At 38.1% G+C, this 17,640-nt stretch overlaps 2 protein-coding genes across 7 annotated transcripts; one reads left to right on the forward strand and one right to left on the reverse strand.

Annotated features, from left to right (window-relative positions):
- The first annotated feature begins 6,530 nt into the window (after nucleotides 1-6,530).
- On the forward strand, nucleotides 6,531-12,311 carry caprin1a (cell cycle associated protein 1a). Of its 6 annotated transcripts, none has more exons than XM_072465693.1 (17): nucleotides 6,531-6,700; nucleotides 7,482-7,604; nucleotides 7,676-7,738; nucleotides 8,646-8,732; nucleotides 8,815-9,056; nucleotides 9,139-9,221; nucleotides 9,291-9,437; nucleotides 9,508-9,560; nucleotides 9,835-9,912; nucleotides 9,991-10,149; nucleotides 10,238-10,348; nucleotides 10,428-10,484; nucleotides 10,871-10,975; nucleotides 11,114-11,267; nucleotides 11,362-11,544; nucleotides 11,634-11,737; nucleotides 11,807-12,311. In XM_072465693.1, the coding sequence occupies exons 2-17, from the start codon at nucleotides 7,482-7,484 to the stop codon at nucleotides 11,882-11,884; spliced, it is 1,827 nt and encodes a 608-aa protein (XP_072321794.1). In that variant the 5' UTR covers nucleotides 6,531-6,700; the 3' UTR covers nucleotides 11,885-12,311. The 6 variants fall into 6 exon arrangements, with proteins under 6 accessions (XP_072321794.1, XP_072321795.1, XP_072321796.1 ...); XM_072465694.1 differs by having other exon boundaries at nucleotides 10,238-10,334; nucleotides 10,420-10,484; XM_072465695.1 differs by having other exon boundaries at nucleotides 6,532-6,700; nucleotides 10,238-10,334; nucleotides 10,423-10,484.
- An 876-nt stretch (nucleotides 12,312-13,187) lies between these two features.
- nucb2a (nucleobindin 2a) lies at nucleotides 13,188-17,009 on the reverse strand. Its single transcript, XM_072465699.1, has 13 exons — nucleotides 16,953-17,009; nucleotides 16,534-16,659; nucleotides 15,554-15,661; nucleotides 15,342-15,474; nucleotides 15,169-15,272; nucleotides 14,903-15,088; nucleotides 14,737-14,827; nucleotides 14,562-14,620; nucleotides 14,285-14,377; nucleotides 14,043-14,132; nucleotides 13,787-13,957; nucleotides 13,595-13,655; nucleotides 13,188-13,519 (listed from the first exon to the last, which is right to left on the reverse strand). Exons 1-13 carry the CDS (start codon nucleotides 16,974-16,976, stop codon nucleotides 13,323-13,325), a joined length of 1,443 nt encoding a protein of 480 aa, XP_072321800.1. The 5' UTR covers nucleotides 16,977-17,009; the 3' UTR covers nucleotides 13,188-13,322.
- Nucleotides 17,010-17,640: the final 631 nt, after the last annotated feature.

Here is a 17,640-nt window from a genome sequence, read left to right on the forward strand (position 1 = left end):
GTGTTCTCAAAACACATTTTCCAGCCCCACTCTCTGTTTTAACACTATTTTCAAAATGAGGGTTTCATGTTCTCATTTTTCACACATGTTATTATGGAGGAAACTATCTCAAGGACTGCTGGCAACTGCTGTATTATCATTATTATAGCTCAAAGCTTCTAAAGAATATATTTGATCCTTATTCTATTTCTCTCTGAGCACTATTGATTTACCACTATTACTGAATTATCTTTTTGCCTAATAGCTTATGTTTCTGTGAGTCAAGGCTCTATCTGTCAGCACTTTCATTGGAAGATGTTTTCTCACACTGCAAATTTCATAAATCCAACCAAGATTTATTCACTTAAATCTAGACAAACTAATTCAGCTAACTATTCAGCTAAATAAACGCTAAAGACATATTATTATTTCATTATTATTAAGCTCATTTCAAGAATTCTTCAAATCCACTTACTGCATTGGCAGATAATTTAACTATTTTCAGAGACATTTTTTTTCAAATGTAAAGAAGGTGTGATTTTACAGTGCATCTGATTATTTCTATATTTTGTCCATAAATATGTCCAACAAATGTGGCCTTACATGTGGTCTCTACTACAACTCCACTTTAAATACCAACTGTTTACAGACATAACAGTAATAAACCAACCTTTTGTATAGGTTTTGTATTATTTTCAATACTTATTTGAAGCGAACAATATTCAGTGTATACAATCAATTACGTCATATATATATATTAGCAATACAGAGTAATAATGTGTATTTTAAAATGATCAGTAGCATTTAGCTCTGAGATTATATTGTACTTGTGTAACAATTTTCCCTGCAAATTTGTAACAACTCAAGACATTGTTTTTAATGTTATATTGTTGTAAAAAAGGTTTTGGACTTACTTGACATCACAGGATCTTTAATTCAACAGATTGTGCTGCTGCTCAGGCACCGTGGGCAGATGTAAATGATGATGTACCTGGTAAATGACAAAAGAGAAACATAATAAAATAATATGAACAAGTAAAACTGTAATCATCATTAGCTAACTGCTAGCTGAACTGAAATGTCTCAGCATCAGTTGTCAAACTGTGAAAAATAATACAAATCACTTATGTCTGGATTATCAACTTTTGGCCAAATCAACATGCCAATTGTGAGTGAAATAGACTTTTAACAATGCGCTCTGTGAATTACATTTCTCTGCGCTGTTGTCAGCACCGAAGACTGAACCCGCAGAGGATCAAATGGGCCTTGAAACTGACTCCAACCCACTCCACCTTCACCAAGGCCACACTGAGCAAATAAGCTGTTATTCCACTGCTGTTTGGACGGATTGCAAAGAGATTGGTCCTGTAATGAAAAGAAAATACAAGTGATGTTCCCATGACGGATATGGTAAACTAAATTGAGAGAGGCCCACGCTGTCGGCTCTTGGTTCACACCTCGGGGTCCCAAAATCACCCCTCTCACCCCTCCTGTCCCCCTGCCCTGCTCACAATTGCCCCCACTGTCCTCCGACATCACTGACTCACCATTTCCACAGAACCTGATCCAGCCTGGAGGCCCTATGCGCTCATGTCCTGCCCAGGATTTGTTGATTTCTCTAATCACTGCTCTGGCTGTGCTAGAATTTTGTTTGTTTTGCAGAACAAGCAGCAAACACAAGCGCTTAAGACGGCCCTGTGGAACAAAGACAAAAGAATAGCTGGAGGACGTCTTGATTGCGTCTTTAAGGTCACTATAATTATTTTGTCCTGCTGTCTGCGCTTGTCCTGAAGTACACTGTAGTAGAAGGGTCGTGTCAAACATGTTCTGTTTACATTAGAGTCAGACTTCATTCAATCACCATTGGTCATTTCAGTGTATGTCTTCACTGCAATTTGCTTCATCATTCTTCATCAATACTTTTTGTATTAAATATTGCCAGCAAGTTCCAGGTTTGGTTTCTAGACCAAGTGAGCCCTTTCTGTCCCCAAAGATGATTAAAAACATCCTTTTGAGAGAAAACAAACTTACTTTTTAAACATTCTTATCTGGAAAGGAAAATATGTTAAGAAAGATGCAATTTGTGTGTGTTGTTTGTGTCTCTGTTGTTGGAGTAGCTTGGCTTTAATTCTCTGACAGCTATGAGGACTGTTCTTTCCACTGTCTGCTTAAAACTTAAACCAACTCCTGCTCCTATAAAAAGACTCCAGACTAAAGCACTAACATGTTTTTAAAATAGATTTCAGAATGAATTTGGTCAGAAAATTAGGAGGTCAAGACGGTAGCTAGGGAATTGAGAAAACAATTGAGACTGACAGGGCATATGAAATCCTGAATATTCATTAAATCTTTACCCAAATGTTTTAATATTACAATCTAAACCATGCAGTGGACAGAAGGAAGTTGACAAATTTGCTAGTATTACATTTCTTGTCATAATATACCTTTTAACTGAGATTATAGACAGACATTCTGATGCTCGATACGGCTGAGACACTATAACATGCTGTATTTTTCAGTCAGACTGTAATGTGTCATTGTGCCAAACATAAATAAAGGAGATTTAGTCATAGCTCGACACAAGTCCAAAAGCAGACAAGCTGTCATCATGTCTGATTCATATGAACACACATACAGACGAGACAACGCCGAAGAAAATATCCACGTTTAAATCAATCCAGTTTTATTGACCCAATCTAGTAACTACAGAATAGTCTAAATTTGACAGAATGATATAATAAACATCATATTTAAAAGGCCAGTGATCTTTTTAGTTAAACTGCTGCTACTAAATCGTATTGAAGCTTTTAATTTAACACAGACACTAAGCTCATCACATTTATCACTTGCAGATGTTGGTATAAAATGTAATGTTTATTGGCATCACAATTCAAATGTTTTCTGTGTGATCAGAGACTTCACTGATATCACTTTTAGACCGGGTGGGATTTTGAAAAACAATATAATTTAGTGAGTGATGATGGGAAAGTAGCCAAGCCTAATTTTCTACACCCTGTTTTTCCCGCTTCACAATAGATGCACAGTCACACACTGATACCGCTGCATCTGCATCTGCAACTACATAATAGACCAGTGCACAACCTCAAGCCTCATACTCTTCCGTGGCTCAAAAATGCCTACATCTGGCAATTAGACATGCAATTAGTTGGGTTAGGATTTATTTGCTCTGTTTATATTTTCAAATATTTACCAGTAACTGTTGACAGAAAGTAACACATGTAAAAAGGGGAAACTTGGTAGTCCAAATAAACAAAAAATAAAGGGATCTATAAATCATTTTATCTATTATGGGGGAATGGTGAATCCTTAAACGAATATTGATGGCATTTGTTAATACAAAGACTGTGAGTAGGATTTGGGCAGACTGTGCTCTCTGTTAAAGGGACTAACTATGGGAATAGCCTTCTCCTCTATCGACTTTCAAACTGCTCCTCATGTGGATGAAGGAAAACCAAGTCTGTGAGCACTTTTAACTTGCTGTTTATTGCCCTGTTTTGTCTTTCTTGTAATGTTTTGTATTTGTCTTCTGTGTTAGCTATAATCTGGCACATTTACACAGTCATTTAAATAAAATGCAGTGTTCGTATCAAATAAATAAACACAACTTTCTTACTTTATTAATCATGGTTGCTGTTTTTGGCTTTATCTCACAATGCTTTTTAAGGCTTTTTATGCTTTTTTGGGGGTGTTTAATATAAAACTTTAACATGCGCAGAATATTATTTCATATTTTGTGTCCTCAAAATTGATAGAACAACTGAAGAATAGAAACCAGTCTTTTGACTTTCTGTTCAAAGTGGCATTTCACCATAGTAAGTAATGGATTTTCATTTGAAAAAATTGAAAAAAAATTGAAAAATGGCAATGTGACCAGAGTCACATACAATTAATTAAAATAATTGCAAATAAGTACAGAGCAGAAGAGAACAATTACTAAATATACATGAATCATTGTGAGAGATTACAGTTACATAATATATCCTTTTCAAAAATAATTTCTGAATCTATTATTGCCAAACAACAATGTTTTAGAATCATTTTGGAAGGCTATGATTGTTTTAAATTAGGAGCAAAGTTTTTTTTTTGCTACGACCTTCCTCAACTGGTTGTATTAAGTGTATGAAAATGTATTTATGTATCTCATTATGAAAAATATAAAACGTTCTTGATTCTATTTTTTGCAGGCAAAGCACTAACCACAGTCCGTGCCTCTGCACATTTAACCTTTCATTACAGGGGTATAAATAAACAATTTTGAGACATGACACAATCTTTTAGTTACTGGAGACATGGATCAGAGAAAACCACTTGACCTCTTGTTCACACGCAACCCTAACCTCAATAGAAACATGTTGCGGCTCACTTGATGACTTTACTTCCCTTGTCAAATATGTGTATTTGACTAGTCTTGATCCAGGAGTGAAATCTTAAAGTGCATGTTGCTATGAATACCCCCACATGTTGTCATAGATGTTTGTGTAACGTCAAAGGGCTGCTTTTCCCTTAAAAGCTCTTCACCCTTAATCTAGAGCCTGACCCCAGATCATCCACAGAGCACCTCTACGTCGCCGATTCCTCCTCCATCCACTCAACAGACTTCGCTCACTGTAGAAAGCATGTCAAAGGCAGCCAGAGCTGGGTGGGGACAAAAGACACACTGCTCCATGTTATTCCCGTCATTTGAAATAGCAATCAAGCTGATCAAATTAAGTCTGCCTGCACAATTGTGGTCCACAGAGAGATCCTGACAGGCTCCAGACACTTTCATTTCATGCGCAAATGTCCCACCAGAAGCGCTGGGACTTCTGGGATACGAAGGAGTTATGACAGACGACTTTGTGAAGGACGTAAACCAGACGCGAGCTGCCTGTGTGTCCCCATGCTGTAAAGATGCTCAATAGGAAACTTAAAGCACAGGTCTTTGGTTGTTTCAGTAACAGACTATAGGAGAAGTATGACATGGTTAAAAGCATATCGATGTGTTTACGTTTTTATTCATTATGGAGTTGTGTTTTGGGGATATATTCAATATTTATACCCAGATATGACATTAAATGCTCGACCATCAAAGGCTAAGGGACATCAGACATTTTTGTGGTGATTCTTTGTTGGTGGTGGGTACCATTTATGTGGTCAGGATACATCCGTGTGTGTTTTTAGTCGTACTTTCTTGATGTTTTGTCCCAACATTGGAATAATGAAATGCTTCATAAAAGGTAAAATGCTGAATTGTTTAGATCCAAAGTAAACATGCTCTGCAAACTTAACAGTAACATTATTAAAATATAAACATAACCAGATTGTCTTATTCATGCACAGTTATATATATTTGTACTAAGTTCTCTACATGAGGTACAAGTCAAAGTGGTGTGACTCCCATAAGGCAAAATACTAAAAATAACATATATATTTTTTAAATCAAAACATCAACCCTGGATAAATGGAGAATACTCATATACCTTCATAATTGAAGTGGAACCACATGGATGAGTTTGGAAGGACCTCGTTCTGGACTCGCATCAGAGAACCTAAAATGCCAATGGGTCAGGTTTGGTGGCAGTGACAATATGTGCTGGTACCACTCAACTCGATCAGATACGTTTCCTGTCACAGAGCAGACCAAGTAGTGCATTGGTTAGTCTTGCAGTGGAGGCCAAAGTCAACATTTGTCATGCAAGCAAAAAAGAAAATGCTCTAATTTAATACATGAGCATTTTGAAACATAAATATTTTCCATATTCTAAGGCTCAGTTTTACATGTTTGGGTCTGTTATGATAAATTGTGCCCTGTATTCCACAACAGCAAAGCAGATGTTTTGTACGAAATCTGAATAGCAAGTAATCATCTTTAATGCAAGAGTTGAGAGACCTCTGTGTGGTTTGCAATAAGCAAAGAGCTTGAAATGTGAACAGCACACTACAAAAGGAGTTGGAATGCTAGAGGATGTAAATACCAACCAAATCCACCATAACCTATCTATTGTAGGCTATACTAAAGATACTAGAGTTTGCATAACAAGAACAAGTAGTTAGAAGGTTAAAAAGTGTGCAAAACCATGAAATTCAGTCATTTTAATCAGGTCAGATGGAGACGAACTGCAGGAGTGTAGAGTAAATATCCCAGACCTGACCCCGGCCCTGACTCTGTTCACCCGCGTACTTATATCATGTACACGTGCCTACATCATTTAAATTCAACTTCACGGTGAAGCTGTATTGTCTGTAATGCCTAAATTATAGTTACATACGCATTCCCTTCTAGGTAAAACATACTTACATTGATTTAACTTTGACTTAACGCTAGGTCCTGCGACAACAGCGCACGTGCACCACCTGCTGTTCTTGAATGCACAAAGCATGCAGTTCTCCCAAGCGTTTTATTTATCTGTTTCGTTAGGGGCTTGTTGTATTCTTGCTGGCATTATTATATCCCCCATTGACTTGTGCTATTTACTTAAAATGATTTAGGACGTGTTATGATTATTATTTTGAATTATGGTCAGGTAATATCCCTGTGACAGTCTGGGTCCTTGTAGCCACCGTTAGCGGCTAGCTCGGAGCAGAACGGCACAAGCAGCCATCCCAGTGAGAAACCGAGCATCCATCGAAAACATCACCTCACGTAAAAGTTAATCGTACCTCCTGACTATCAACGCAACATTGCTTTAAGGAAAGCTCTTTGAAGACAAAGAGTATAAAGGTAGGTAACTCCAAGACGAAAGTTCATATGTATTTTTTACAAAACAATGCGAGTTGTCGCAGCGTCCAGATAATCGTAGTGTATTTGGTTCTTAAGATGCTTTAATTTTTACCATGTACTATTTTCAAAACAACAAATATTTATTTCTGCTAACGTTGTGGCCGATGACATCTAGTCAAATGCCAATAACGGTGTTGGTCTTCAGTCGATGTGTAGCCTCGGAGCTAACAATGGGACACAGAGATTAGGACAAGTGAGACGGGCTAACGGGCTAGCATTACAACTGCTACAGCAACAACAAGACACTGATGTATTCCCTTTATCTGCACTCGCTTACTCACACACCGGTAAACAATACATGTGTTTATCACATTATCCTACGTGTATACAAGTCAGCTTTTGTCATTTAATCTGACCACATTATTAGGTGCGTGGGACCAGAGCGTGCAGGCAGGATATTCATGGTTTCTGCTTCCTGTTATGGGTGACATTTTGAGGACTTGTCCCCATTCAAGTTATATATATAATTGCTATGGCAAAGCCCTAGTTTTTCATCAGTCTCAACTAATGGACTGGAAATTTCCCTGGACGCGCCCCTCATGTGGTCATTTTGGTATCAAGATGATAAATTGATGCACATTATCATCATGTTTTCCAATGTTTGTTGACAATACTCACTGGACTATTTTATTCTAAGACTCAGATAATCAGTCAGAAACCCCAAAGAATGCAAATCACTTTGATAAACGGGATCATTTGGGGAATTCTTGTCATTGTACAGATGCCTTCAGCAACAGTTGTTCAGTGTACCACCCCTGACCTTGGAAATGGAAGTCACTCGGAAACCATGAAACAAGTTCTTGGAGTAATTGACAAAAAAGTTCGCAACATGGAAAAGAAGAAGGTAAACTATTCTTGGTCATATTAATACTTAAACTATATCACTGATTTATTAACTGTATTGATGCCTTGCAGTCCAAATTGGATGACTACCAGGCCAAGAAGAACAATGGAGAAAAACTAAATGAGGACCAGCTGGTAAATTTATTTTGTCCTCTTGATTATCTGAACATTTACATCATATTTTCTTCACTCCAGATGTGCAGCTAAACATGCTGCAGTTATTGTGACTGATATATATTCAGTTTCTGTTTAACTGTAATCTTGGGATAAAAATGGGCGGTGATGGTGATAGAACCTATGGTGATAGAACCTATGGTTCTATTGTTTACCATAATTTTGTAGCCCTTGCTATGGATTTTAAAATCTTCTTAATATTAGTATTGACAAATATTTGTTATCGGCCACAGCAGCTACTCAAATACTGGATATCAGTATTGGCTAAAAAAATACGTAATAAGACAGAGATACTTGGACAGTACATGGCAAGGACATAGTGTTAAGCAAATGATTACAAATGTATTCAGTTAGTGAAACAAATTTGAAATCTCAAAATGTTGCTTTAAAAGACAAAAATCTGGGTACTTTCATTTTCAAAGAGGAGTTTAAAATATTGCTTTTACTGTATGGTCTGGTGTTGGACTCTCCCAAAATTGGATTTTTGCTACTCTGTGTAACTATTGTTTGATGCAAATAAAAATATTTTTTGGGGAATCTTTAGTCTGGGAGTTGAACACAATAGAAGTTGGCATCATTTTTCAAGATCAAAGGCACAAACGCACCAACTAGTATTACCGATGTAGTTGTTTCCAAACCTGTAATGTTAAATTATTCCGTACTTTAAAACGCACTCAATACTGGCTCTCTAAAAAGTCAAGATAAATAATTTGACCACAAACGGCCTTTTAAATTGCATATTGCTTCTTTGTCGACTTGCAATGTTTGATTAAGTGTAAGTCTGTAAATGTGTAAACAAATATTATCAAACATCATAGAAATATTTGAGTTCACAGTAATCACATTATTTTCATGATCTTTCCTGAAGGAGGCCTTGTCAAAGTACCAAGAGGTCTTAAACAACCTTGAGTTTGCTCGTGAATTGCAAAAAGGCTTCATAACACTGGGCCAGGAAGTATGTTATTTTCAAATTAATATTTCACAATGCACTCTTAGAATAAATGTGGCAGTGTTAAATTCTTACTTAAACTGTACAGGTTCAAAAGGCAGTAAAAAAAACTGCAAGGAGAGAACAGCTGCTTCGGGAGGAAGGAGAGCAGCGGCGGCTGAAGACTGTCCTGGAGCTGCAGTTTGTGCTGGACCAGTTGGGCGATGAAACTGTCCGGAGAGACCTGAAGCGGCCTGATGCATCTGGCTCTCCATTACTCACCGAGACTGACCTCGCTTTGCTGGATGAATTTTACAAAATGGTGGGGCCTGAAAGAAACCATGATGTCAGGTATAGAAAGGATGCAACTTCTCTTAAGTAAAAACACACATTCAAAATTATATTTTTTTGTAATAATGTTCGTGGCTTGCAGGCTGAGCGATCAATATGAAGAAGCCTCACTACACTGGTGGGAACTACTTGAAGGCAAAGACAAAGCGGTGGCAGGAACAACCTGTAGGTAATATTTTCTTGGGCCGCAACAACAATATGCAACTGATTTTTAACCAAAGAAAATCCTTTTAGACAAATTGTTGAAGGACTCTCTTGAAAAGATACTGGCGAGTGGTTACTTTGACAGAGCACAAAGTCATCACAATGGCACATGTGAAGAGGCAGAAAAACCAGACCAGACAGTGGAAGCTGAGGCAAAAGAAGAAGACTCATTACCTGGTGAGGACCAAAGTAATACCAAACAACTAATGAAAGAAATCTAAATGTTGACGTATATCTCACGTTTTAGAGGCCACAGTTACTGAGAAATATACAGAACCAATTCGAGTGGAAACAACTGAGGTAATGTAGCTTTTCTTACCTATAATGTGTATATATTTATATTATATTATATGTATGGTGTGCATGCTTTTTCTTCATCTCCTCGTAGTGCTCCTCCTCTTTTTTTCTCTCATTGAGTATCTTCAGATCTTCTTGTCTCTCATGCGCTTTCATCAACTCCTCGTGTCTTTCTTTGTCATAGTTCTCCATATCATTACTGTAGTAGCCTTGGATAACAAATGGATGCTCAATAAAGCAAATACAACATTAAAATCCTAATACATCTTGTTTATAGTTTGTAAACAGGCAGTTTAATTCTGAAGATGCATACAGCAGCGCAGAGAAAGTGGAAGAATGGGCAATGGAAGCTCAGGTAAAATATAAACTGTGAGCTCCAAGAAAAGATGTTATGTATTTTGTTTTCTAGCTGGTTTGTTCTTTTGTTGAATAGATGGTCAGCTCATTACAGTGTCAATCTCCTGCGCCTGCCCCTGAGCCAAATGTTACTGTGAACCCCATTTCCCCATGTCCCCCTCCTGACCCTGTGGTCAGAAAGCAGGAAGTTCATGACCTAATGGCCCAAATGCAAGGAACATACAACTTTATGCAGGTGAAAAAGTGGTTTGTTGTTGCAAGCGGTTAGAACACACACAATATACAAGAGCCAAACTAAAAGTACCTCTTGTGACTTGCTGTAGGAGTCTATTTTGGAGTTTGACGGACAGGCCCTGGACCCTGCCATTGTTTCTGCGCAGCCAATGAAGCCAGCACAGACTGTGGACTTACAGCAAATAGGTACCAATAAGAACGTTTGTTTTCATAGTCTATTATACACATGTAGATGCCGTTTTTAATCCAAATGAGTCTATTTTATGTTTAGCAGCACAGGCAGAATCCAGAGTTTCTCAGACATGTGGAATGACTGCTCCACAAGAACTTTCACCAGTGAGTTTTAAGTATTTTAAACAATGCATGCAATTTTAACAGTGCACTATGCATCTTTTCAGGGGAGAGTCCAATGGAGATGTTCTATCTAATCAATCACAGGTGTTTTTATTGCTAAAAACTGTCAAACATTCCAGCCAAGTAAATAGTCTCTTGATGGAGACAAGCAGGTGGAAGTCCCACCAGAAAAGTGACATAGAGCACCTTTGTTACAGTGTGCTATATAGTTCTATTGTATGTAGTAGTTCAAACTGGTTCTTCAGCCTGTGATTACATTGACTTCAATATCAATAGAAAAAACAACACATGTCCTTCCTTGTCTTTTCTTTCCTGTTTTTCCTGCCTTTATCCCTGCCGAGGCCTCACTGTCTCTTTCCTCTGAGCAGCCCCCTGCCTCATGCTCCCCGTCTTCTGCCTTTCCACCTGTCTCCAAACCCACCCACACTGGTGGCATCAATGTCAACGCAGTTCCTTTCCAGTCTGTGCAAGCGGTATGCTTTGTATTTGAATTAATCTGTCACTATCCAGCCCTGTTTTGCTGCTTACATTTTAATTGTATTGGCTACTGTCTACTATCCAGTCTTTGGTATTTCCACTGTATTTATAAGACCTGAAATTCTTTTCTGCAGGTATTTAACATGAGTGCTCCAGTTCCTCCTGCCAGAGAGAGTCCAGTGGAAGCATTGAAACAGGCCGGTCAGTTTACAGGTGGCTACACACAAAGCTTTAGCCAGCCGGAAAATGTAGACCAGTCAGAAATCCCACAACAAACATTACAGGCAGGTAAGCAAGTGACGAGCTTGGATATTCCTGTCAATATGACCATAAATGAAAAGTTACATATAATTATAAAGTTCCGTCCGCTTTCACTTTCTAGTGGTTAGTGGATTTCAGCCCCAAGACCAAGTATTGACTTCTGTGGGACACGAAGAACCCTCGGGAGGCGCTGGGTTTGGCCAGTCTGCCCACTTTTACAATGGCAGAGGTGCGCCCAGAGGTGGCCCCCGCAACGGACGGGGTATGATGAATGGCTACAGAGGATCCTCTAATGGTTTCAGAGGTAAATTAATGAGGCCACAGAGACTTAAATGTTTCTGCTACTCGATGGTCACTAAATCATTTATTGTCTAATATATCTATTTTTATCAGGCGGCTATGAAAACTACAGACCTCCTTTCACAAATGCTCCAAATAGTAATTATGGCCAGACACAATTCACTGCATCTCGGGACTTCTCAAACACCTACCAGAAGGTAAAGCCCTTCTTTATATACTCTATTTCTATGTGACTTGTAAGATTCTTAATTGTTGGTTCTTTGTAGGAGCAAGGCTTCAAAAGGGGAGCTGCCCAAGGACCCCGCAGTCTGCTTCGAGGGAACGCACAAGCAATGCGATCCTAAAAGCTCTTTAGTACAAGAGTCATGCCACGTTAAACATTCAGGATCTTTTGAATGTTTTGCTCATACTTACTTTTATAATGTTTTGTTTTAAACTCCTTGTTCACTCTGAGACAGCCGGCTTTGGTCTTTTTAGGTCAATTTCAACAAGTAGAAGCAAGTATCTACCGTATGTTATATAATAACATAATAGCTTTTCCTGTAAACTTGAAAGATTTAATTAATTTATTTTTTGTACAAAATAAAGCAAAAATTACCCTGCCAATTTACATTACTATTATCTTCTACTTTGTTCATTTTCCCTTTTTGTTCTTAGAAATTTAATGAAGCAATTTTTTAACTTTTTTTAATGTCATATGGCTCTTGCACCGTCAACTTTGTACACTGTCATTGAGTGAGACTGTTTCAATAAAGTTGTGCTATATTATTAGTCTTTGTAGAGCTTGTTTTATTGTCTTATCAGAGGTGACAATACTGGAGTACATGACTTTCAAAGAACATTTATTTGAGCCAACAGCAAGCAATCAGAAATGACCAATCGTGCAAATTAAAATACATTTTCAAAGGCGCATGTTAAAGAAAAACTAAATATTCTGTAAAATAGGTTTGAGTTTTTTTTAAAATAAAATTCATGATCAAATGTGACAAGTCTCACATCTGTATATGGAAAATAAAATGCCACAATTTAAAGCATCTAAACAAAATTAACACAACCATTGCTGTACCCATCCTTTGTGGTGTTGGAGTGTACCACTTTACAGTATGCTAAACCTACTGCCTCAAACTGGGTCGCTAAACCAACATGTACTTATGACAACCAAAAGATGTAACGTATGAGATTTCACCAATGCAGATGAACATAAAGCTTTAATAATGATGGCCACAAAATAAACCTCATTCTTGTGGAAACAACGATGACTACATCCCCAAAAAAAGGGCTAAAAATAGCTCCTTCCTCCTGTTCTTTAACTTTTTAAAGCTGTCACAAGATCAGTCAACCATAAGAACCTAGGGAGGCTCCATCCTAATGCAGTAAGGAGAAGGAGCTTCAGCTGTGTTTGGAGTCTATGGCCATCCTAAATGACACTTTCTCATTGTGTTAAAATTGAAACAAGGGAAGAATCTGATCATGATTATTTGATCAAACTATAGTGGACGTATTCCTTTAATACTACACAGCATGAAGTCTGAAAACAATAAACTCAGCAAATACCCTGTATGTAACTGCATTCATTCTAATTAACCGTTTCATTATTTTAGTTTACACCTTTTGCAGTCCAACAATTATGGGCTTCTTCAGTAGATTATTTTGTTGCTCCAAGAGTCCTTTATTGTTCAAAAGAACAGGTTAAAAAGGCATTGTAAAGTGGAAATATTGTCCCTTTGTCTCACAGGAGCAGAAGTGGGGCAAGGGTCCTTGCCTCAGATTTCAAACAAAGTGCTATAACATATTATTCTGGTCTGGTTGGTTTTCCTGGTGTCCTGGAGGAAGATCATGTGTTTGGGGCACACCGTGCAAAGCATTGTCCTGCTCTGGCTGCTGAGCCTGGACTGCTTCTGGGGCGACCTGTGCCACAGGCTGGTGTTCCTCAAGTTGGACTTCAGGATTTTCTGCTACTGGAATAGCATTACCTTCAACTGTGACCAAAACAGTACAATATTATAAAACTCAAGAAATCAGGCTGCAATTTAAGTAAGAGAAATTACACTTACTGTGGACATCTGAGGGTGGTTCTTCTTTCTGTGATTTAAGACGCTCCATGTGCTCAACAGCCTGAGAAAAACAATACTTAGTGCTTGACTTTGACCTGTGTAATTACAATTGGTAGTAAACTGAAGAGCTACATATATCCTAAAACACTAATCAAAATGCAGTGGATTCAGCATGGTTACAATGCTGGTTACCTGCTGAAGCTCTTGTTTCTGAGCATTGAGTTGCTCTTGCTGCCTCTCCAATTCATCTTTCTGTTGCTGCAGATCTACTGCCTTCTGGTTCAAGTCCTTTTCTTGTTGAGCCAAATGTTCCTCAAACTCTCTCATTTCTTCATCTGTGTAAGCTTGATTCTGCTCCAGGGTCTGGACAAGACAAATCAATGTCGACATTTGCAATTTGTTTATGGCGAAACAGTCAAAATAAAATGATTGATGTGTGGTGCATCACCTCCCAACTGTCTGGTTCCAAAAATTCTTTTTTCCTTGTAGCTACCAGGAACTCATCTAGTGAGACAAGTCTGTCTTTGTTTGTATCCACCTGTGAAATAGAAAATAATTAGTCTGTTCCCTTTGAACACTCATCAACTATCACATCAATGTCAACTAATACTAACACAAGAAAGCACAAGAAAGCAGTAACATGTAGTTTCTGGAATACAGTACAACTGTCCGCTCATATTTGAAATATACCTCATTCATAACATGCTCTCTCATTCGTAATCTCTCCTCTTCCATTTCCAACATATCATCCTCTTCATTTGCAGGGTCATAGATTTTTTCCAGCTGAAACAAAAGAGAAATTATATAGAAATGTATTTTAAAAGTGCTCTAAGGAACTTTACAGCGGGGAGGTCCACCAACTGCTTGTCTTCATAGAAACATTATTACTTTGCTCAGAATGGGGGAGTCCCGCCAGAAAAGTTATATAGAACAGCTTTGAATAAGAAGACTATTCTCATTTAACTACCTCCTTGGTGAACAACGCCTCCAGCTCTTTCTCATCAAAGAAGCCATCATTGTTGGCGTCTGCGTAACGAGGGAAACATATATTACGTTATTATTTCATACTATCAAAAAACAAGTTCTGGTTTTCTCAATCTAATTAACTAAAATGTGTATTGTTTAAAAAAAAAAAAGGTTACCATGAATGTTGAAAAAGGTCTTTGGGTCAAAATCCTCTGGATCCAGACCATCTGCTTCCTCCCAGACTTCCTTCAATTGATTTTGACTGCCCTGTTTTTGAACACATTACAATGAAGTAACCCATCTAAAGTTGCCTTATACTTATCAGTGCTGGATTTGCCTTACAGGATGATTGACTTTGGGGTGGTCTGCATGCTTTTTCTTCATCTCCTCGTAGTGCTCCTCTTCTTTTTGTCTCTCGTCCTCATTGAGTGTCTTCAGATGTTCTCGTCTCTCATGCTCTTTCATCATTTCATAGTTCTTGAACTCCTCGTGTCTTTCTTTGTCATAGTTCTCCAGATCATTAGTAGCCTTTGATGACAAATGGATGATCAATAAAGCAAATACAACATTAAAATCATACATTCAAACATAATAGACAGTGCATTTACCGACTTGATGAGGCGGTCAAGGTCGTCTACTTCAAATGTATGTGGGTTCATGTGGTTTAGGTGCTCAAACTGCTTCAAAAGAGCTTGGTGATCCACAGCAATGTCTTTTTAAAACAGCATGGTTAGACAGACGTTTTGATCATAGAGCCATGCCTTTAATAAGCAACACTTACCATTTCCTCCTTCAATATCCTGTTTTGCTTTGATAAGTGTGCGCAGTCGGTTTACCTCTTGTCTTTTCAATTCATCTAGTTTTGTTCTGACATTATGGCTGACAAAATCCAACTCTTTGGCGAGTTTACCTTGCTAACAAAGTAGCGACAAAGAATCAGTCAAGAGCAAAGAAAGAGCATGTTGCAGATCGGTTTGCCACAAGAAAACTTACTTTAATGTCGTCCATGTCAGTGTTATGAAGCTTTTCTCTAAAATGTTGATCCTTTTCCAAGAAATCAATTACTTCTCTGAGATAACGGTCATAGTGGAGCCCAGTGTCCTAAAAAAACATATCATTAGATTATGAGAACTCCAAAATAAAGCATGTTTAATATGAAATAAACATGTGCACTAATCAACACAGAAAAGTTAGAATACGCAACTCCAAAGACTCAATACAGATACTAACTAACTAACTACTGAAGTGTTTAATTTAGTGATTTATTTATTATACCTCATGCATTTAAACAATATTGTGCATTTAGAAAAAGCTTTTCTGGGATCATCATAGGGCAGGGCGATCGTGAGTTCATCCCTGTGACAATCTGCTGTTTGATTGAAATAGTCAGCTGTGACTCTTTTTCCACACCCACACATTCCTCTTACTGGTCCGCCTTAGTGACAGCTAGATTCAACCAATCACAGTGAATTGTGAACTTTCTGAAGAAGCAGATTATTTAATTTACCATTTAAAGGCAATAGGAAAACAGACTCATGATTAAAATGATAAATTTGGATCTGGCGCCAAGAAATCTGTGATATTGATGCCTCATCACCCACCCTTAGTTTATCATACTTTAGAAGGGCATTAAGCGCTTTCAGTATTATTGCTGGTCTTTTATATTCTCTGTAGCATTACATCATGCTGCACGATTTATTATTGTGACAGGCCTAAACACAAAAAGCTAAATGTCAACAGGCAATAGCTGCTGAGACATAAAAACATTCCATTTATGACTTTGGTGTAAGCGTTAGATAGTGCACGGTCAATATTGTGGATGTTGAATTATGTCAATATTTAAACAACAGCACAGACTTTCATACTGTACTCTCCATTTATCTGCCCCAAAGCCATCATTCTATTAATAGACATGCATTTGTCCACAGAGTTTGGCAATAACACATTTATAGAGAGAGGCATGTTGCACCCACCACACTGGCTGGAGGTGTTTCCACTTGCTCTGGCTCCTTCACTTTGGTCTTGTCTATGCTGATGGGCACAGCATCCACACACACCAGCAGCATCCCAACCCAGCTGATGCAAAAGGCCCAACACATCTGAAAAAAATATTGAAATATAAAAATACATAAACATCTCAAGGCTATGTCAGTGAGGGTAATACAGCCTCTACATGGCCTACTTCAATTTATTCCTGTTCATCTTTCTCGGCGTCAACATGGATTGAGTAATTGGCTAATAATAACCACGACGGTTCTAGTTAGTCGTAGCTTTGCCATCCAGACGTGTACAATAATCAACCAAATACCAATATATCTCATTATTATTGAAGCTAACTATTACAGCTGCGTTAAGAGACGCTCGCACAAAGAGCTGTCAGTTGTTTACTCACTTTTATTTCAATCCTGGAGCCCATATCTCTTCCTCATACGCTGCTACGTCTGTCAGCAGTGGAGCCAGCGGCTAATCTAATGCGCTAGCTAGCATGTTAGGCTGTAATGCCGCAAATACTCGATTTCCATTGGTCAATCCAGCGTTCCAGCCAATAGGAAAGCACGTTAGGTTGCACTGAATCTTACGTGGCGACGTGACGATGGAAACAGTGGGCGTTTTTTGGGTAGTACATTGAGAAAGAGCAGATGGCATTGACAAATAACAAAACAATTGGATTAAATGATAAATTAGGGGTTGTTTCGTAAAATAAGGAGATATATATATATACATGACATGTTAATTTGGTCAACAGCATGGATCTATTAAAATATCAGTCAACAATAGATCTATATATTGAGCTGTGGAAGGCATTTCCTTCCAGTTTTCCAGTCTGTGTATTCTTAATATTGTAGACAATATGCTTTGTGTGGTGCAAGGATACTACTCCAGTAACCTTTCCAAAATATGTCAGACCCATTATAAGCTACTTGAGCTGTGTTGTTGAGTTACCAGTTTCCAGCTACATGCAATAATCTGGGCTTCTGAATTGTGGGCTTTGATTCATGATGAATCACCAGCAGAGGGTGATGTTGTGGAGGTGCAAACAGAATGTTGACAGCTGAGCCTACACCAGTAAAAGTATAACG

This window comes from Eucyclogobius newberryi, unplaced genomic scaffold (assembly GCF_026437365.1).
Source record: "Eucyclogobius newberryi isolate DKJ021-1_F unplaced genomic scaffold, fEucNew1.0.hap1 SCAF_5, whole genome shotgun sequence".
NCBI classification, from domain to species: domain Eukaryota; kingdom Metazoa; phylum Chordata; class Actinopteri; order Gobiiformes; family Gobiidae; genus Eucyclogobius; species Eucyclogobius newberryi.